Below are 23,437 nucleotides of genomic sequence, written 5' to 3' on the forward strand. Positions count from 1 at the left end.
TATATAAAGGAGGGGAGTGGGGAAAGAAATAATGCATACCTGCCACGGACAAGGTTTTCCCGCATCAGCTCCTTGATTATGACATCTATGTTTCCCACATTTGCTTTGTTTACCAAGCCGTTAATGCTCTTTTTCAGAGCTTCCCAAGCAATGCGCTGGTATTCCACACTGAAAACAAAGAATTAAGAATAAAAATCAAACATGCGCAACCGAGGAGGCATACAAATTTTTTAAATATTTCCTTCAAAACATGGAACAGCAGCGCTACCTAAAGTCTAAAGCAACAGACTAAATGCACTTATGTTACTGGGTCTTTTCATGTCCGTGTATTTTTTATGGTGCCATTTTCTAGAATTTACTCATACCAATTCGCCCAAATGTCAGTTCTCTCAGACTAAAGCAACTTTGTGCACTCTAAAATGAAAAGGGCAAATATTTAAAATATAACAAGAAATGCCCAGAAGAGTTTACAACTTAAAAGGAACTTGTCATGAATAAAAATGTAACTGAAGCTGCTGACTACAAAACATAATAGAAAGACACCCATGTGAATCCAATACAGTTATCTCCCATTAGGCACTGCATTTCTGATGCTGCTATAGACTTATTTCATGCCACAGACAAAATGAGTGCAAGCCATGATTTTGAAACTCTTTGCAGCATGCCTTGCATTCCAGTGGTATTAACCCTCTAAATGTCATGCCCAAATATACTTCTCTGGGCACTAATGCACACCTGTCGTTGAGCCTCGGTAAAGCAGTATCACACTTTTTGCACAACTCCCTGCCTTTCTCAAGATAATTTGCGAATGTAAGAAATCCATAGACTGTTGCACCATCCACACAGAAAACAGATGGCACGAAAAAACTTATCCATTGGCATTGCTCGCGTCTTGTTTTCCGACATGGTGGATGGGCATAAAAAACCTATGCATTTCTTTTAATCATGCAGAAATTCAAGAACTGCTTGTAAACTCTCATGTTGATTACGAGGTGTCTTAAAGTGACAATGACAGCAATGAAACGGCCATGTTGCTTGTGAAACACTAATTATCCGAGTTAAATAATTAACTACTACCTCTTATTATTTAAGTTTTCAGGTTTAAAAGCTTTGTAAATATTCAAGAATATATTGCTATTAAATAGCATTCCAATTTAAAGCTTGCTAATGTGTTACTTAGACAGAAATTAAATTTGTTGCACTTTGGAAAAGCAATCCGTACAGAATGGGTGGAAACGTTCGAAACACCAGATACCCAAAAGGTTATGAAAACATACACACAAACTGCAAACTGCTTAAGTCAATAACTTGAAGGATTTCTATCAATGTGTTGAGCAGGAATAATGTCCAATGCAATGGGCCACAAAGGTAAAGCAATAAGGTCAGGAATCAGCAACAGATATTAAGGCATGAGGCACAACCCAGTGGCAAATCTTTTTCTTACTTCATTACTGCATGCCATACTGCCTTCAAATGTAGTGGTTAGCTTAACCTAACTGATGGTGTGTATTGTTTGCACTGTTCCACACTGAAAAAAAACTATTAGGAAAACAAATTTTGTCTTAAAGTTTATAGCAATGGCTTGCAGCATTTTTACAACCTCACTAAACATTTGAAGTCGTAAATAAAGAATTTGACCATGACTATTTAATGCACACCACCCTCTCATTCAGTACTCTATGAAATAACAACTATTAGATACTCTCATTTCCAACACCTCTGCTAGGCTCACCTAGACTTGTCCGTAATCTGCTGCTGCATCATGCGAAGGCGTGCAGGTGGTATGTAGGCACCACCAGTACGCCCAGTGATGACATCCTTCTTCCGTGGTGGCTCAGCCTCTGTGTCAGGTGAACTTCTCCGTGCTCGTTTGGTCCCCGCTGCCTCCTCCCTTCCGCCCCTTCCACTGTGGTCAGTTCTCTGATCACCCAATTGCTCATCATCTCTTCGATCGCCCCTTCGGTCATCCCTTCGATCATCTCTTCGGTCATCCCTCCTCCGGTCGCTTCTTGAATCACTTCTTCGGTCTTCTCTCCGGTCGTCTCTTCGATCATCCCTTTGGTGATCTTTTTGCTCATCCCTCTGACTGCGGTCCCGATCATTCCTGTGATCATCTCTCCTGCGATTCTCGTCTCTATAGCTCTCACTACGACCTTCTCTCCGGCTGTGTTTGTGATCTTCCCTCCTGTGTTGATCCCCTCTCCAACCACCTTGGTCATGGCTTTCTTTCCGGTCTCTGTCTCTGTTCCTGTCATGTTCCCGTTTCCGGTCATGGCCCCTGTCCTGCCTTCTATGATGGTCAGAATCCCGCTGGCGATCATGAGTACCATCACTGCGCCGTCTTTCAGGATCATCTCTTTTGTGGTCTACATCTGCTTCTTGTCTGCGTTCTTTTCTTCGATCATGGTCGATATGCCTGGCATGGTCATCCTCAGAGCCACTACTTTGATCTGACACTCCACGACGATCCTCCTTCATTGGTGGACTAAAAAAAAAAAAAAAAAAACAAGGAGAGAAAGAAAAGACAGAGAAACAAATTTTACTAAGCAGCAGAGCTGAGTTCAGTAAAAAGCCCTGCTAACAGCTCCGAAGTATACTTGATGAGGCAGGTTTGTTGGAACCACCCAGGAAAGTTTTTTAATGGGTAAGGGAAGGGGGGGGGGGGGGGACAGATCGTCCAAGGCCTTTAAAAAAATTTGGGGGACGCTTAAGCTTCACCTTTAAGAGTGGAAAGCGATAGCATTCAAAGATCCCTGACTGCTTCTCACGCTTCCCAGACTAGAGCATATGTAGTCTGAATGTTCACCGGGAAATGCTGGCTGCAAACGCTATGCATGGAGGCAGGCTTTCTGGTAGAAACGGTGCCTCTCGCGTGGGCCGCGATGCAATGAAGGCGTGCACCAACTGGAGTTATTACAAGGAATGGGGGTGCACCGCTGCATGGCCCTCAAGACACCCAGGCGCCGGCGCACACTAATGGCGGACACCGCAGCTGATTTGTGAATGATAGAAATGCTGCAAAAGGGGTTAGTTTGAGTTTTCGGATAACAGAATTATGTCTTCTCGTATAGCCAAATTACACACCGAGAGCTATCATGTCTGTAGGTTGTGTGTAAGTCCTAGTTTACGATTTTTCCATGTATTTTAGTTTGAGAAATTCAATTAGTTCAGTGAATTCCATGCGTCACATCAACGGCCTGGGTATGGTGTGGTTTGAAAATCTTTTTTTGTTGAACCGATGCGGTACGCCAGACGCCGAACAGCAACGCGGGACGCCGACGCGGGACACCGGATTTTCTGCGACACGGGCTCCTTAAAGCTATCGCATTCAAAGGATTAACAATCACAAGACAATTTCATCCACCATCAATGACTAGAAGTGATTCACCTTTATAAAAAAAATTTAGCAACACTGTCTTCATGCAGAACTAAAAAAAAGACAGCCTCATACAATAAATGCTGGAGATATTGATGACACCAGCACCTAAAGGAGCAAAGTGTCCACAAAAATAATCCTCAAGGTAAAGCAAGGTACGCATGAAAACAAACTGTAACAGACTACTGCATACCACCACAAATATACAGCTGCACATCATGTATTACTTAAGTCCTCTTCTTTAACCATGACCAATAGCTGAGCATGCAAGATACATCAAATGTGCTTTAAGCATTAACCATGTATTTCCAAGGTTACTTGTACCGTAGTATTAAAGGGCGAAAGAACTTGGTTAAAATTACAAGAAAATAAAATATATATATATTTTTTAAATAAAGAGATCCAATGCAAAAGCCATGAGTATCAGCCTGCATCTTCAAAAACAATCTTAAGATCTCAGGGCTTCCGCATGTTTGATTCTTACAAAATGATGTTACACATGCACAAGAAAGATTCTACTTCAATTAACTTCAGACACATTCTAAAAAACTAAGAAAGTTCAGTGGCAACTTAGCGGCAAATGTGTGAGAAATGTGTTAGCATTACGTAGCACCTCTTTGAGGCCTCGGATCCAAAATTTAAACTGCGTTCCCCACATTGCAAAGTGTTGTTCAGGAGCTTACTTGACACATGTCCTTCCTTTCAAAGAGCAAAGTGCCACTGATGGTGGGGGGCCTAGAGCAGACCACCGTTAGTCGGTGTGTGTGTGTGGGCATGCTCACACACACACACACACACACACACACACACACACACACACACACACACACACACACACACACACACACACACACACACACACACACACACACATGACTGGCTTCCCACTCTTCACAAACACTTTTTTACGTTTTGACACCCCTAATGCTAATGCATTATAAGGTACACATCACACCACCTCAGGTACCAGCAGCTCATCACCTACATACTTTAAAGAGACACTAAAGGCAAATACAAAGTCAAGCTAAAGTGATACGCGTCTGAGCATTTACCCTAAGATTATTTTAGTATGTTCGCGTTCATCCTTGATGACTATATAAGGGCGAAACGCAGGCCACTGTAAAAAGCTAGGGCATTGACCATTGGACCGTAGATGCCAACTAGGACATTGTGGTATCATATGTTTTGTGGTATCAAATCGGGCCCCACGGTTAACCCCCTTTCTTCTCGTTTATTATATAACGAGGGTTTCGAATCCGGCAACATTGATGTTTTCAGGTATCACGTGTGGGCTTATTGACCAGTTGCCTTCACCCAAAAAGATCATGCACTTGTGATGCCTGCGGCAGAAAGGATGTTCCACATCTGCCGCCAAGGTTTGCGAGTAGTGGCACTGGCTAACACTCCCAGGGTTAGTTCTAGTAGTAAAACATAAATACCCAAGGAAGTGGATGGGAAATCGACGCCGCGGTAGCTCAATTGGTAGTGCATCGCACACGTAACGCGAAGACGTGGGATTGTTCCCCACCTGTGGCAAGTTGTTTTTTCATCCACTTTCATTTCCATTAATTTATCATTTCTTTAATTCAATTAGTAACAGCAAGTAATTTCCCCAGTTTTCCTTGGTGTCATTGTTTGTTGGCTTATGATACAACTGTGCTATCAGTATCAGCATTGTTTTTCCAGTTTGTTGTCACCTTCTAGACTGCTTGTACACACTATACCCATGTGACATTACTTGGTTCCCAATTACTCTGCAGAGCAATTGCATACCTTAAGTTCACTGATAAAATTTCTCATAATGTTGAAATATGCTATTAGTTTTAAGACAGTTTCAAATATGCAAAACAGTGCACTAAACTTGTGTCCTAAATGTTGTTCTCACCCATTCTCTTTTATTGCACTTCTAAAATGCACCAACTAAGCCAGTTGTCTTCATTAACAATGAAATCCCCCCCCCCCCACTCCCATTCTGTTGTGACTGCATTACATGCACTTTTCACTTGTTTCTGGTTTAATTCTTACTTTGATCATTTTGCACATATATGATATATATAGCCTGTTACTGTGATTAAAAGCTCAAAAATAACATATTCCAAGAAAAGTACGTTTCTGGGCTGCAAGCTTATACCTAATTTTGCAGCATCATACAACAACTGTGTGAAATTTCTTGGGATTCGGCATCACTGCTGTCCCATGAATTTCGTTTACATCTGAAACGCATGAACAGCAATAACTTCATGCTGTGAAGAATGCTTCGCAAAACAAATACACACACACACTGCCTATACGACGCTGTGTCAAGTATTTCTAACAGCAGTACATGTAATCCGAGCAGCCTTCACTGGTTACCTTCATGTAACTATAACCTTAACTACAGCTGTAGTTAACAAGCTGCAAATTCTCACGACGTGCACGAGATCTTGACATTTTATTCCCTTAAGGGCAACTGACAAATCTGCTCGGCAGCCCAGCTGACAACATAGGGATAGCTCAGGTTTCAAGGGATGATGCACGGCATCCGCACTGTTAAATTGAAGAACTTGCTAAAAAGATGACTACAGCGTATGGATGTAAACTCAACGTAAATGAAAACGTGCAATGGCATGAAACGAAAACGAACACCGGTATGCGGACTTCCAGCGCAGCAGCACCGGTACACAACGTACAACTGGGTTCTGAGCGCAAACGGCAAAGCTTAATTGATATCGCGGCAGAACAATCGCATCAAATTCACCTTTCGGACATGACTGCTCATCACAGAGAACACGAGAGCGGCAAGGCTACCGCGAATCAAGCGATGTGACAACGACTTAGTCAGCGCCTAAACGCACCGCCATGAATATTAATGCAAATTTAAGAGACGCGCTAAGGTGGCGGAGTTATCACTCAGGGAATGTAACCACGTGCTTGCTGCGAGGTAGCGTATGAACTCAGCGACGCAACGAAATGCCGAAATTCGCGATCACACAGCACAAATATCGCCATACTGCCTCTTTGGAGCGCTGTTGCCAACAGCTTAAATGAACGGCGCTGTACACGACAATTATTTGTGATGTTCAACTTCGTCTCTCCCTCTATTTTTTTTTTTTTATTATCACATGATGAACTCTTCTATTCGCTACCCACTAAAAAGTTTTATTTAGAAATTCTCTATAAAAGAGTAAGATGAAGCCTTTCACAGTGCGCCAAACGACGCAGCTTTGTCAGTTTCGTTGTCAGTGATCAACGGGTCAGGGTCAACCATGGGGTCAACTACACGGTGTAAGTACAGTGAACTAGAAAGCCTTCTAGTTCACTTTTGTTATAGTGAACTTTAGTGTAAGAAGTAGACTGCACATAATTTATTACAATATTGTAGAGAACTCTATGGTAGAGTGTACTTATAGCAAGAATAGCTGTTCCGACGGAAGCACGCGAATGTTGGGCCGCCGTTAGGAGGCGCACGCGACTAGGGGGCTTGGAGGCGAAATCCACCGCCCCATTCCAAAGAGGACGCTCGTAACATCCATCCATCCTGCAAAGATCTTAATTTAACGATAACAACGATAACGACATCATCTCTCTCCTCCTCCTATGCCGGCGCTCCTTCTCTCGGCTCCTCCCGGGCGCCGACGGTGGCGGCGCCTCGAACGGGTACAGCTAGCAGACGCTCCTAGCATTCGCCCCTTTTGGCTGTTGCGTTTGTGACAGGAGAGGTTCATATATGAGTTACTTCAATAACTACCGGTATCCACGTTGCACTGCTTTAGGGATTTGAATGATTATAGTGGAGGGCAGGAACAGTGAAACAAATTTGTTTTAATTTCTTTCAACGCACTTTGCATGAAGTTACAATTGCTTACACATTCAAATTTCTCACTTATTCAGCCACTTGACATATGCAGCGGTGCAGACGTGAAACAGCACCAATAGTGAGACGCGTTTCTCACCAGCGGCTCCCGCATCATCGGAGCACCTGTTCTTTTTACACCGTTCGGTCAACCAGAGAGTTTCATATCAACTCTATGGCGTCAACGAAACTGCTGCCGAGACCAGCACTAGTACACTGTACCATCGGGCACGCCGGATTGCTGGCGATGCACGGCAGTATTACACATTCGAGTACACACCAGCATCATTAACAAACAAACATATAACACGATGTAATATACTACAACAGGTAGAACCATGGCCTCCTAGACATATGTATGTACGTCTCCTCCCCTCCCTTTCACCAATTACCGCAACTAGTGTACTACCGTAACACTAAAGAAGCGAGGTGCGTGTGTGTGTGGAAAGAGAGAGAGAGAGAGAAAACAGGTGCAGAGATAGGGGAATGCTGACACAACTTTCGGATAGCCTTGGCACTGGCCCAAGGTCTAAGGCACTGTCTATAGTTGGCCATCTGGCGCTGTAGGGAAGGAAGGGAAGCCATTGAGAATAACGCAAAACTTCCACACAAATGGCGGTAGACAAACGGTGCCAAGGTTATTCACTTCGCAGTCGTCACGGTCGCTCACGCCAGGGCCAAGCTACTGACACCGGTTTATTAGCGCGAGTAGCGAGTACCGATGACACCACATGTCTGTGAACAAACACGCACACATGAAAAAAGGCTAGCGTGCACACATGCACACACATACAGAGAAGGGGTGCTGAATGGGCCAGAAAATTAGTTATGCGGACTTTAGTTGTGCAAGACTTACCAAGCACAAGTTTAAAAGCAGACGATAAATGAGATGTTATGAACACGTAAGTGCCCATGACTGCATAACATTGGCTAGGAGCTTACAAGGGGGCTGAAAGTAGCTAATGATATTTGATGTATTTTTTCTACTTAGGTGTGTACTGTTTCCAGCTTTATATCTGTGCATTAAGCCTAGTGTAATCATTTCAGCAACTCAGCATGGAGTTTGTTTCAGGGTCACATATCTGTGCCCTTCGAGAAAACAGGAAAGCAAGGATATTCCTCGGAATTTTATTAAAACCAAGTAGAGTTGCCTTCAAAAATGTGAAAACCCCTTCAATACAAATATACGAGTTCCCAACATTCACAATGATGTTTAAACATTTGTACAGGATTCACACACAATTCTTGAGCAATTAAATGTAAAATCTCATTAAGGTGATTTCAGAGATGTATTAAATTATTAAGAGTCCAACCCAACGGCATGGCACCTCGTACAAACAGATACATATCCGAACCCGGTGGCCTACCACCGCTACTACCCGAACCTTTACATGGATAAATGTAGATTCTGTCAAGAAAGGGCGGACCTACAACATATGGTTTTGGCTTGTCCTCGAACACCCAGACAGAATAAAATACACAAGACCAGGGAGCAGTGGGAGACCGCGTTGCTCAGCTGTGCACCGGAAGACAAACTTAAGGCAATCCAGCAGGCTGAAGATGCCGTCAGGGTCCAAGGGCTCAAGGCCGTCATCTAGGTAGAGAGGCCTAGCTGCTGTCCCAAAATAAAGTTTATTCCTCTTTCTCACACCATAAGTGCAGCAGGCAGGAGACGGAACAGCTGATGGCCTCAAATGGACATTAAAAAGCAACACTATATAGTTAAAACTGGTGCAAGATTCTCTGAAGAGTATATTTTCATTTACTTGTTAGAAAGAGGTTGGCTACTAAAGGAGAAAATGCAGGGCAAAATTTGCACTTTGAAATTTATGCAGAAAGTGTGGTCCCAATATGTCTGGGTGATGCCATGAATTGCAAGGTATTTTTTGCATGCTTGGGCTGTTTGTATGCGTAAGTCCTCAGGACTTGTTAGGTTTAGTCTGACTCATTTAGAATGCAATGCAATAAGCTAATGCAGCAACTTCAAGCTGGTTTCATCACCCATTTTTCATTTTTGTGTCTTTTATGGCTTAACATGACTCTGGTCAGAATTATACTTTGTGGAATTCTAGAACATTAATTTACTTAACTAAGTATTCCTCTTTATTTACCCCTTAGAGGATGGTACATGGGGTTACGCTAATTTTTAAAATCTCATGTTACGATGACCACTTCACTGTCATTTGTACTGTGACGCCATACAACAAGCAAGCCAATTTTGTCCTTGTTAAAGAACCCCTCACCAGGCCACATAGCAAATTTTGGTTATACACTGGAAGTTGCAAAGTGCTTTCTTTGGAGTGTTCTACCGCAACAATTTTTCAGATTAGTTCATTAATAGCAGAGACAGAAATATTTGAAATGGCGCAAACCCATGAATTCAGGAGGCGAGCATCACTGCCAACATAGACACTCTCTCCACTTGCCCAGTCCAGCGCTCGCAAGCAAAATTCCTTCCCTGCATTCTCCCATACCGGAGCCGGAAGATCGCATGAAGGGTATGTCACGGGCCATGCCTTCTTTTTTGTTTTGTTTTCTCTCTCTCTCTTTCGTTTGTGCTGAATGGCACACTTCTGGTGATGGTCTCGCGCGTGAGTTGTTGCGTTTGTCCCATTTCACACAGCGGACAATTTTGTGTGCTTTGCACTAAAACACCTGATTAGCAGTATAAGTCAGTGCCACAATCACGAGCACCAAGAGGATGAAAGAGCATTATCACGGCGCTGTAACACTGTAGAAAATGAGATAGTTTCGTTCTCTGTGAGCACGACGTGGTGGGAACAAGTAGATGAAACGGAAGTACATTTCTGATGCTGCGATAAAAAAAAGAAAACACACATACGTTTGGTTTGTATGTTTCATTATTTCTCTAAACTTTAGTTTGCTTGCTGAAGTAACAGATTAAACAAGTAACTGATGTTGTCTTCAACAATCTTGAAGTAATATGTTACTACGAGTGGTGTCGCAGCACTACGATATACGTAGGCGCACTTGTATGATATATGTCGACACATCCGGCTGGGAGTTCGGCGCCCGCGAGGAGAAGGGCAAACAGGGTTTGGTTTGAAATTTATGCTCTTTTCGTGGTGCGTAGGGATTGAATACTTAGCAAACAGAATCGTTATCGTGCATCTTATGCACTGCGCTTGTCAGCTCAAAATGCCCAGATTTGATGAGGGGCCCTTTAAGAGTGCGCAAAAACAGCACAATATCTGCAGCCACATTTTGTAATGATTCATTTCATTCTCCGTTATTTTTTTTTAACCTTCACCACTGGTTTGTATGCCACTGCACTGCCATTATCACTGGGATTGTCTACTCAGCTTGACACATGGTAAGAGAAGAAGGATGGAAAATGAAATCAAATTACAGCAGATGGGCCAATGCTACACCAACTGTGGCCTGAACAGCATCCACTGCAAGTGGTTCGACGATAGTCGACACCCATTTCCCAATATTTACTACAAACACAAAACTACTTGTAAGTTGCCGCTGTTTATATGGCATTAGGTTCTCACAAAAGAGCAAAACAAGAGAAATCATACAGAGGAAAATTTTGGAAATGGTCCTTTTGGCATAGCTGGCATTCCACAACACACACATAAATGTACAGTGCTCACGGATTGAAATAGGACACGGAGCATTTAGTACAACCCTACATATGTGCAAAGTACGCGAGAGCACAATGTCATGTCGCTAGGAATTTGGTCACCAAAGGTGACGAGGGCTCCGATGTAAGTGTACGCGCCAGAATTACGTCGATGTGACACGATCTGCAGGCGGTTGAAGCGAAAGTATGCGCATTACTTAGCCCTAAATTGACGCGTTTCATTCCGTGAGCACTGTACACACACAAATTAAAAATGAAAAAAAAAAAATAATTGTTCACAACCAGAAAAACTAAGTGTCATAGTACAAAAAAAAAAAATAGTTAAATAAAATGGCAAAAATTAATGCATTAGCTCAATCTTTTGTCCCATTCAAACACACTAGTCATAATAATCCAATAAAACAGGAGTCGGGTAAGCACCAGGTTGTTATGCCATTCAGTAAGGAAATCTAACAATTTATAGTTTGCAGCACCAAACACTTTGTTTCACACTTTGAAGTAATTTTGGAAGACCTGTAACAAGGAAGATGCTATTGGCCATGAGTGTGGAACCCTAGCTTGCAGCACAAAACATGGCAACTGTAGCAGTAGTAAGAAAAAAGTAAAGGGGGGGGGGTTGAGAAAGAGAGAAACTAATCTGCTGGGCAGGCAAGGCAAATCGTAGACAATGTTTTTAAAGTAATAAATTTTTACCAGCCCATCTGCAAACATTTCTGGCGGCAAGTAATGTGTACATGCTCACCCTTTGGTGCCATTTCTCGATGTTTTGCTGTGACTGTCACCAGACCCTTTCTGGTCAGCAGTTCCATTTTTCTTGTTAGCCACATACGTAGAACCCTCACTGGCCTCTGTTAGGAGAGAACCACAAAGGAGCTGTAGTAGTCTGACACAAGTACTGCAGATGTCTCAACTTGAACCATCATGAAACATTGTACATGTGCATTCCATTTGCTATATTACTCCCAGTTCTGTTTCTGTGCAATCCTGTTATTAGTAATAGGGCAATCCACTGCCACATACCACAAGCACACATAATACACCGACTTTCATATTTATCCCATCAAAGTTAAGAACTTCTTCAAATTTCAACACTTCCTTCTCTCAAGTACACTCTTAAACAAAATTACATCCTTTGGGTCGTATCTTACCCCACAACAATAGTCATCTGTCTTGTCCTCATTTCCATTCTATAACAGTGCGAGTCCAGAACTTCCAAATCACAAACGGCATGCACATTATCAGCATGACAGAGCATTCTCAACAGGAAAGTAGCGAGCGTAGCATCTTCAAGAAAGGAAACGCAAGCAAGACAGATGAAGATTATTGTTGTGTGGCAAATATACACCCCAAAGGGTGTACATTTGTGTAAGAGTATACTGCACAGAGACTGCACTATGCAGTCTAGTTTTTGTAGCATCACATTTTGTATTTCTCTGGCTTATCTGGTACAATGTACAACCCCTGCACTTAAAACGAGTGGGCTGGTTCTTTGAGATTTCTGTGAAGCCCCTCGCCACTGCCTTTGCTATTTCATTTCCTCCACAGCAAACCAGCAACACAAATATCACTCGTGGAGAAAGACTGCAGATAGGCATCGATGCCAGCCACTATGACATGCTGAAATCACTTTAAGCAGTTCATATGCTATTACACAAACTAGGCAATACAGTGCAATTGCTATGCAAGATTATAGTGCTAACAAGCTATTCGGTAAATTCAACAATATTTTCTTTTATTTATAAGGATAAAAATGCAAGTCACTGTACATCTTCTGTAGTATCAATTTAACATAAAATTTCACTATGTCAGTATGCACAACTACAAAGAACAGAAATCTGAACAATCAGTTGTAAAACTTAAAAAAAGAAAGGCTTCGAGGAAGGGTTTTGTCCTCTAGAGCAGGCAGACCTGCTCTAGAGGACAAAAGACACAAAAAGTAAAATGTGGATGTGTTCAGGTTAAGATGTGCATAAGGCCCCACAACCTAAGCATCGAAGTACTACCCAGGGACACTATAACTACCATGCCTAACAGCAACATAGGGATAAAAAAATTTCCAGTGTTAATGATCTCACCTGCAGTTGGATGGGCATTGAAAACCATTAGCACTATACTGTGAGCTAGGATGACTTTTGTGCATGAAATTATTGTGTGCTGATATGATAACACAAATTCATGCAGACCTGTGCAAGATATATCTTGCATATAAAGTCACTCTTTAACACTGACGGAGTTAATTATTTCTGAGCCCAGAGTTAATTATTTCTGAAGAATTTACAAGCTGACTGGCATTTCTTGTGCATAGATGAATCTAGATAAAAACAAACAGATTGATTACATACTAGTGTCATACCAATTTTAAGAAAGCTGCTTTACATTACCTGTTTAGTATGAAACATCTGAATAACGAAGCAGCAATTTTCTTTGACAGTGCAAGCATTCAAAACAAGAAAACTATTTTGTACCCAAATTTTTAAATACTATAAATATATTCACTTCGACAGGGATTAATTGAATGGCTTCAGATTAATTTTAACCACTTGTTCTTTAACGTGCGCCGATTCCTTAGCATGCAATTGTCTTTGCATTCTGCCTCCATTGGAATACAGCAGCAATAGCTACAAATTGAACCCCCAACGCATGGTCAGCAGCAGAAGGCCATAACCACTGAACCATTGTCTTGGGTGCTTCAACAGTGATTAAATATAGAATTAAGAGAAGACACGGAGGGCAAGTACCAGATTCAACACTTTGTTGTGCCTGGTTCTTGACCTGAGTGTCCCACTTTAGCCTTGTTTTACTAAGAAGCCATGTACCAAACAGCCCACCTAAACACAAGCTATAGGGCCAGTACTTCTATACTGGCCAAGGCCTGTAGATTTATCAAGCACACGAAGAGCCTTCGAAACCTTCAGACTTCAACCTGCTCCAGCACATGCACACCATATCATCCTCATATGAAATAAATACTCTCATATGCTTTTAAACACAAGGAAAAAATTTTCAACAAAATATACACAATACTTTTAAAATGCTCTATGTAGAACTGCAAATATAAATATGGCTATGCTGAAAAACATACCAGCGCATAATGTCAGAGGATAATGTGCATTCTCTAAGGCATATCCTCGTAGTAGTATTCTGCCTTTGAGTATATAGTAAGGCATATCCTCATAGTAATATTGCCTATATTGCAATGCCAGTTTAAATACAAGTAAAATCTGGCATAGATAACACTGCAGTATAGTTGGGTGTAGTTCATTTGTTTTGCAATGTTTAATAACAAATGCGAACATCTGCAAAGCAAGATGAGTGAATTGAGCAAAGTGTAGCTCAATTCATACTTCTGCTGTTAACAATCACAGTACCTTTGCTGATGTGTAAGATTTAGATGCAGCTATGAAATAGACTTATTATTCTGAATACCACTTACCAGTTACTGCATCTTACATAACACTGATTTTGAACATTAGAAAATTAAGTGAGAACTCCACAATACAGAGCTGAAACAAAGGAATGACTTCATACACAAGGATCTCACTCGGGAACAAGTGCACTTTAGTACAGTCAGTTGACTAGCCTGCATAATGCTGCAAATACACTGCTTACAGCACCATTTTTAAACTTCTCATGCACAACCATGACAATGTTGGGTTGTCAATGTGGCCAAATGGCAACAGTTGTAATATGTGAGCACTTTGAGTTTGACATGAATTCATTTACAATTTTAAGCATTCCTGAAGCTCTTTACTTAGTATCATTAGCTGTGCTACATCAAAATTTTGATTTACGACTTCCCAGGGGGGGAGGGGGTCTGTGGATTAGAGTTTACCACCTGGGGTTTTTTAATGTGCATATAAACCCAAGTACACGAAACCCGCCGTGGCTGCTCAGTGGCTATGGTGTTGGGCTGCTGAGCACGAGGTCGCGGGATCGAATCCCGGCCACGGCGGCCGAATTTCGATGGGGGCGAAATGCGAACACACCCGTGTGCTTAGATTTAGGTGCACGTTAAAGAACCCCAGGTGGTCGAAATTTCCGGGGTCCTCCACTACGGCGTGCCTCATAATCAGAAAGTGGTTTTGGCACGTAAAACCCCATAATTTATAAGTACACGAACACAGTTCATTGTGGCCATACTGGAATGTGGTTGTCACCACCCAAGGATTAAACCAGCAACCTCGTACTCAGCAGACCAGCGCCACAGCCACTGCGGAAGATTATCTGAACGCTCTCACAGAACTGCAGGTAGTGCTTACTGCTCCATTGTAATACTTAAGCTGAAACATATTACAGAGACAGCTTACATACATGACTATTTCAATAACAGCTCATGGGACCGGACCATAAGCACTACTGAAGCCAGTTCTCTATAATGTGATAAAAATTTTGTTGAGTACTGAAAGCATTATGTAAAAGGCTGCTAAAACTGCAGGCATGTAAAGTTTCCACCATACCTTATTCAATCAAACCTAAGTGCCCATTTGTTTCATCTCCATCACATCCAAACTGGTGGAACAAGTTTAGATTTAAAACAAATAAGACATCACAAAGTCCGGACAATAAACAAAGTTTCTTATCCAGGAACTTAAAAATAAACCACTCAGACTCAGAGCCATTTAAAAATATTGATGATTAGGGAAATTAGTGCTTGCCATCACCACACATATTTACTGCCACTCACCGATGTGATCACTTGACACAGGCTCCTACACATCACCACATCAGCTGTCATACTTGTCAAACACCCAACCCGCATTCCGAAACAAAGGGGATGCTTACATCTGTTTTTCTTTTTCAGAGATCTCTTGTCATGAGAACGGGAGAGTACTTGAATTTAAGATACAATTGTACTGCAGCCATTACCATTCAGTCCTAACAAGTAGACAATAAACTATATTGCAATGGGGCTATAGCATCTTAAATTAAGTATAGCTACTGTAGATATTTTGCAAAAAAGCTTGTTTTTCTCACTGTTGCTCTCACCCCACCTCCCTCCTTATTTTTTTTGCACTTCAGTAACATGACACTGTCCACACATAACGAACAAAAAATGATTGTACTCTTTCTACATATTTACCAGGCTAACAAAACTGTAGAGGAGTGATTTCATAAAGAAACATTCAAATTTATTTTTCACTTGTAAAAACATTTGGAAACTACTATTTCTAGATGAACAATAAGCTACAAAAGCTCTACTAAAAATTTAATAACTCAAAATGCCTGACCAGCATATTTGAGAACTCTATAAAACATGTTATGCAGCAGAGAAAACTACACTGAAAAGCATCACTGTACTGAAAATGGAACCCCCTTTTTCCTTCTATATGTTTACTTGCATCAAATGACAGTCAAACTAATTTTAACACTCCTATTATTTTAATACCACCACTGTTTTATTTTATTACATTGTGCTAATAAAGTATATTCAGTTGCACATGGTTATCAAGTTTTATTTGCACAGAAGGCACATTACACCACAAACAAACATCAAATAAAGAGACCTTTCCTGTTGGTGCAGAGTATCAGAATATAAAAAACAAAAACCTGAGTTATTTACTCCTACACAAACCAGAAGGACTTTTGTTGTAGATAGAGCATCATACAAGTAAGGAAAAACAGTTTTATACAGCTGCTTCATGCACTCCACTTCCAATGCATACATATAACACTGTCCAAGCATTATTTTAAGCATTGTTTCATGAAAGGCTTTGTCAGCCTCGATTTCACTTAATTCAGCAACGCAGTTGAGTACATGTGTAGCATCACTACACTCATTTTTCTCGCCAGATTAGCTAGTGAAAGAAAAAAAGTCAAATACATCAGATAGAAACTGTATGGCTCTCTAGAAAAGTGCAACATTGTTTTATATTGCTAGTCACCTGATTATTGTGATGTTTTCTTTCTGGTGCCTTGCAAGTGCGTGTGCAAGGCCCGCCCACTTTGCAAGCTACATGTATTTAATAGTATTTCCAGAATAACTATGAAATGGTTCCTTTCCAAACTTATTTTCAACCTTTAATCAATGGCTTACATGCCAACGTTGTCACAAGGATTGACCAATAAGAGTGATGAAAAGGACAGGACGAGCAATGCATAGGGGGGACATGAGCTAGTTTTTTGCAGAACTGTCAAAAATGAAGTAAAGCTGTCAAAAAAGACAATGGTTAAGTTTGCAATTATCTCATTATTCTTGAGGGGAAGCAGGAAATGAGTGTCAGCAAGATCAACCTGGCATCAGCGGGAGCCAAACCAACAGTCTACAAATGAAATTTGCAATGCTCTGCCAATATGGCTCAATGGCAACTGCCACTTCGTCCACTTCCTTAAGTTATTATGAAAAGTGCTCAGCAACTGAAATGCGATACTTGGAGTGCACGACTGCAGGAATTTTTTTTCACCACTGGTGGGCACGGGGAAACTGATCTAATGGATTTTTACAGCGAAGCTGTATATGCCTAGGTGAAACGCTCGTGGCCCAACCACAGAAACCCTCCTGCGGGGGTATGAGCCATTGCATTCGTTTTGTAGAGCTCAAGCAGCAATGTTGGGCCCATCTGGCAGCTTGTGCGGCCGAGCTAGTTCGCGAAGCGAAGCTAGCTAAAGTGACGTCATGCCGCCGCCGCAAAGCGAGATCACCAGTGGCCACGACAGGCTGAGGATCTGGGGATCAAAAATGTGCTCCTGTCTTTAATTAAATGAAATGTGTGTTCCCGGTGTGTCACTTGGTAACTACAGTGCACAACCAAGTCATACACACTGTGATTAACACATTACGAAACATAAATGTGTAACGTAATTCAGAAAGACTTCGATGAACCAGCTGGATTAACACAATGAACCACTCCTCCATGATGGTGATATTGCGAAGCTCAAAGTGCGGCATTCGAAATGAACTCTACGATAAACCTAAGCCAAATGTGTGAGTAACCTCATTAAGAAACACAAGGACATAACTAATGATTGAGAAAGAGTTTAATGAACTGTCGCATTTAACCCAGCGATAAACACCGGTGCCGCACATTTCAGCTTTGCTGGTTTACCATCTGTATGGGGTGCATGGGTGGTGTTCTTTTGCATCAAATGAAACTGGGTGACTGTAATGCATCGTGACTGCATTCGGCTCCTCAACAATAACCCAGCGTTCACTCGTGGTGCAAAAAGGGCTGGCCGCCATACAGTCCGAGTATCGTGTTTCACTTGCTGAGCCCTGTGCATATACAACCTGGCCATGGGAGTATTAGCCAGTGCCATAGCGCCGCATGCGAAAACTGTGTATTCAGCTCTTACCGCTGATATTACGAATAATAGGATAATCACAACTGTAACCCTTGTCTTTAAATATTTTGACGGTTTAATTTTAAAAATACATGCAAGAATAGCTGATTTTTCCTATGCTTTCCCTGGCTTGAATCACTGTCTGTTGGCATCATATGACAGAAATCAAGCGAATCAAAGGTTTCCTTCATTCTTAGCTATAGTCACTTGGTTTGGGGGACCACAACTTTCTCTAATATATAAAAAAATACATCCATTTATTTCAGAAGAAAGGGATTCGCACAATCACCAATGTAAAGTATGATACACATACTAAACCTATCTTGGAACAACTCAAGCTTCTGCCCACAACAGACTTATACACTGTCCCATTGATAAAGTGCTATGAACTGAGTGTGAAAAACAATGAAGCATACATTACAGCCCACACAGCCCTCCAAGAGATAACTACTTTAACACACAAAACAGTGACCAACAGAAAATACCTAGCACATGCACTAACTACGGAGGACCGATGATTCTATTTACACTACCAAATGCTTTAAATGAGAAACTAGTCATTTAAAACAGACCGTTCCACTTCTTATATTTAATTGCTGCATTTGAGAAAGATTTTCCATATTTTGTGCTAATTTTTGCATACCAGAAGGCACTTTTCTTTAACACGTGTTTTCTTTTTCATTTTTTTTACCTTGTATTACATTTACGATGTACTGTGCTGTTCTGTTGGAAAAGGGCACCAGCAATAACAAGCCGCTTCACCGGCTTATTGTCTGTGTCCTCGCCATCACTGTATTTTTGCATAGAGTGACGATGGAAACAAATTCGTATTCTATTTATATTGTATTATCACCCATGTCCCTGTAGTTGAGAGTTAGCAGCCTTGTTATGTTCCCTTCCTATGTGCTCATTCCTGTGCTCTTTATTACATGAAGAATCTGCATGAATCTGCTAAATTTTCTCATTGCAGGTGCAACTACAGATGGGTTTACTAAGCATGTCTGTTAGCACAACACCGGACCTTTATATAATGACACGTGCTGCGAAATGCCTGGAGCTCACAATATTTTTGAAAGTGTCCGATAATACAAGGAACTAACAAATCAAGCTCCATATATAAATGAGCTTATTATCCAGTGCTGCGAGAATTATACCAGGCTTGCAAGTGGTTCTCTAATGAGAAGTCTTGATAAGTACATAAAAGTCTACACCAGCTGTATAAAAGTTTAGTTATTTGCATACCATTTTCAATTTCTATTAGCATCCTATATTAGTCGGCACCTGCCATACAGCTGTTCGAAGAAGTTTTTTTGCATTACAGAGATGTGTGTACTGACACGCACGAATGCAAGCACAAACAAAAGCAAAATATAAGAATAATGTCTGCGTGTGTGCTGCTGTGAACTGAGGTAGATTCCACAAGTTACATAGGAAAGCACAGAGAGCATATCTAAATTGCTTTTTTCTCGAAGGCACGCTTTCAGATCAACAAAACTTGACTTTTCTGTGGCCATTTTGCATAAGTAACTTTTGTGAGAGGCTAGTCGTAGAAATGCTGGCATTAAATAAGCACTGCTCACTCTGACAGAAAGAGCCCAGCACTAGTGTAAACAAAATCTTTATCTTCAATGGCAAGCAACACCAGCATCATTAAAAACATACTGCAGCAGAACAGACTAGGAATTTGAACATTTCTACGAAATCTGTTGCACCCACAAATGTGGACTCCATTTTGTAAATGCTGCCGCTACGAAAAGACAATTGACTATTTCACGTGCAGGGCACTGTGAGAAAGTCTAGGAACTTCAGAAATTTGCCCGATGTAAACTTTTACTATTTAAAAAAAAGGAAATGAGCAAACCGACTACATGACAACCGACTGGTGCTATAAAGAAAACACCCAGGCATACATGCGCCAACTTTTTGACTAGCATACTTCGCATATATTACAGAATTTTGCATCATAGGTTCAATCAGAAATTTCTTACTCTGTATGCACCACATTTTAAACATCATTATTTTCACTAGTAATCCTGATAGTGAGGTGGTATTCTAATGTGTACAAGTGTACATTAAGTGCCTGGAGGGGATACAATCTCTGATGTTTTCCATATGACCTAGAATATTTCAAAATGTCACGTAACAGAAGTCTGGTAGGCCACAGGTTACAGCAGCTCAGTTTGAATTACTGAAAAAAGTAATTCACGGGACCGAATCCTGGCCCCGGCGGCCACATTTCGATGGGGGCATAATGCAAAATCACCTGTGTACATAGGTTTAGGTGCACGTTAAAGAACCCCAGGTGGTCCAAATTTCCCGAGTCCCTTACTACGGCGTGCCTTATAATTAGAAAATGGTTTTGGCACTTAAAACTCCATAATTTAATAAATTAAGATGTAATGATGGTAACTACACGAATGCAACTTCTTACAGGAACGTTGGTCATGTGACGAGCAGAAATTTCAGGACAACTGATGAAATGACACCTCCCACAGAAAAATAGCAGGTACACCCTAGTACATATTAAAGGCCAGCAAGCTGCTACCAGCAGCAGCTGAGTAGACTTTTCTATAATGTGATTCAGCTAACTATATAAATAAGTTTACATTGTTCATGTTTAAAAACAACAAGTATTATTGAATAATTGGTGGTATCATTAAAACCATCAATGGAGACTGAGAATGTGACAAGGGTACAGAATAACGAACTCCAAACTTTTAAGAATAATTAACTCATTGTTAACAGTAAAACAGAGGCAAGTCTATAAGGACATGAATTTCATTCAGCAATTTCTAACAGGTGACTACTGCACACTTTGAACACAAAGAGGGATGAAAATGAACTGGCACAACTGTTATACAACAGAACATAAAAAAAGGATTCGAAAGACAAAAAATATCGTGTGGCATGAAACAAAGAGCATGTGAACACAAGCTTTAAAACATGGAAAATAAAGGCAACAGCACACTTAGTGACTTACGAAACTTTACAGATATAACAACAAATGGTAATGAAACTTGGCTGTGAAGAAATGTTCACATGGTAGCAAAAAATAATAAAAAGCACATTTGTTATGAAGATTTTATCAGTAAAGGCTCTACTTCAGCTGCTAAGAATTTTCTATGCTCAAGTGATTCGCTAATGTAGAAATACTACATAAGTGTTTACACACTGACTGCCATGGCTGAGGGCTGAGAGAAAGTAACAAGCTTGTGCTTCTAGAAATAGCACAACCTGTATAGCAGTAACATTATCAAGTCACAGACATTGGTACCAGTATAAGGCTTCCGTAAAATGTGTAAAGTCAGGAAATAAACACATATAAGAAATAGTCATTGTGTTTTGTTGATGTAAGAGTGTTAAAGAAACTCTGCTATGTTAAATACACTTTCATGACTACACCATTTGCCAAGGCTTCAAGCTACTTGAAGTGGCAGTGTTTCTTACATTTCTCTCATTGCTGTGCTAGAAAGCAGGTGAAACAAGTAGTTTTCAGTACATCCTACAGCAAAAAAAAAAAAAAAATGAAGCCAGAGTGGGCACTCTTCAATTTCTCTGCCGCATTTGCTCTTTTATTTTCCTGAATTCTTATGCTATAGAAAAAAACATAATTAAGCCATGATGACATAAAACTTAAATTGATTTTATTCTGACTGTGCCAACATAATAGGCTTACAATGAAATAACATGCAATTTCCAACAAAAAGTTCTACTTTTTCTTTTATTTCTAATACCTGTGAGAACAAAACCCACAAAATGACATATTTCGACAATATTCTCTTAGACTTGCCCATTTCCACTTCTCTTCTACAATGGCCTTGTACATCTCTTAAGCAATATGCTGTGACTTCTTCAAGTGGTTTTGTCACAAAATGTGCAGTAGCAGACACTTATAATCGTTTATCACAAAACACCATGTTTCTTTCACAGTGAGAAGATAAACATTTAATGAGCCTTAACAAATTATAACATGTAACAATGACATTTTCTTTTTCCTTTGGCATAAATTATTATTGTCATTATAAGTAGTACTGTATGTGATGCAAAAACACAAATATACCATGGTGCAAAAAATGTCAATAACCAAACTACAGTGATCGTCCTTGAGGATACCATGTTTTGAGGTATTTGTCCAAAACTTGCGCCCAAATGCATGGACATTCTGCCTACTATCTTTTTACAAAAAGACTTCGCCATGCACTGAAAGACGAAACGTGGAACATTAATGTATAGTGGGGATGAATATTTCAGAAATGGTAGAATGTTAGAGGTACTAACTGGCTAGCTTCAAATCTGCTGCTGACGCGTACGCACAATAGTGAATATTAGTTATAGTTTTATTACGCTCTGTCTCATGCCTGCCAACAAGAATAATGTACTACTGACAAAATGACTTCTTACCTCTACTTCACCATTGTTAAATAAAAATTTTTTTTGCTGAAACAGCTAGTATTTCTTGCCAATAAGAGCACCCATTCATGACTTTTTAGAGGATCTATACAAAGCATCATTCAAGGCTGGACATAGGTCCTAATAATCATGAACTAGATGACTACCGTCTTACAAAACAAAGGCATTTTGATGACTGCACTAAATGAACCTCTGCTCAGCAAAGGGTGAGAATGTTAATGTTACTTAATGTTACTTTTTATCGTCTATTAATGTCTTACGACTTCAAAGGTCCCAAAGAACCGGAAGAATGTGAACATTATACTAGTCCACAAAAGGGGAGACATTAAAGAATTGAAAAATTATAGGCCCATTAGCTTACTTCCAGTATTGTGTAAAATATTCACCAAGATAAATTCCAATAAAATAAGGGCAACACTCGACTTCAGTCAACCAAGAGAACAGGCTGGCTTCAGGAAGGGATACTCTACAATGGATCACATCCACGTCATCAATGAAGTAATAGAGAAATCCGCAGAGTACAATCGACCTCTCTATGTGGCTTTCATAGATTACAAGAACACATTTGATACAACAGAGATACCAGCAGTCATAGAGGCATTACATAATCAAGGAGTACAGTAAACATGTGAACATCTTGGGAATAGCTACAAAGATTTCACAGCTACCTTGGTTCTCCACAAGAAAAGTAGAAAGATACCTATAAAGAAAGGGGTTAGACAAGGAGCCACAATCTCTCCAATGCTATTCACTGCATGCTTGGAAGAAGTATTTAAGCTATTAAACTGGGAAGGCTTAGGAGTAAGGATCAACGGCGAATATTTCAGCAACCTTCGGTTCGCCGATGACATTGCACTGTTTAGCAACACTGGGAACGAGTTACAACAAACAAATGACTGAAGACCCTAACAGAGAGAGTGTAAGAGTGGGG

General features: G+C 40.7%; 1 protein-coding gene across 4 annotated transcripts in view; it reads right to left on the reverse strand.

Annotated features, from left to right (window-relative positions):
- The window catches only part of ncm (pre-mRNA-splicing factor nucampholin), a 96,472-nt gene that overhangs the window by 55,707 nt on the left and 17,328 nt on the right, over positions 1 to 23,437 (reverse strand). For 3 of the 4 annotated variants that reach the window (XM_050193257.3, XM_072285916.1, XM_050193258.2), the window contains exons 4-6: positions 11,561 to 11,666; positions 1,733 to 2,485; positions 40 to 168 (exon numbers count right to left, since the gene is read on the reverse strand). In XM_050193257.3, the coding sequence (XP_050049214.1) occupies positions 40 to 168; positions 1,733 to 2,485; positions 11,561 to 11,666 (988 nt within the window). Of the gene's footprint in view, positions 1 to 39; positions 169 to 1,732; positions 2,486 to 6,113; positions 6,917 to 11,560; positions 11,667 to 23,437 lie in introns of those variants that run through there. The other variant, XM_072285918.1, reaches the window with a different exon arrangement.

The sequence above is a fragment of the Dermacentor andersoni genome, chromosome 1 (assembly GCF_023375885.2).
Source record: "Dermacentor andersoni chromosome 1, qqDerAnde1_hic_scaffold, whole genome shotgun sequence".
NCBI classification, from domain to species: Eukaryota; Metazoa; Arthropoda; class Arachnida; order Ixodida; family Ixodidae; genus Dermacentor; species Dermacentor andersoni.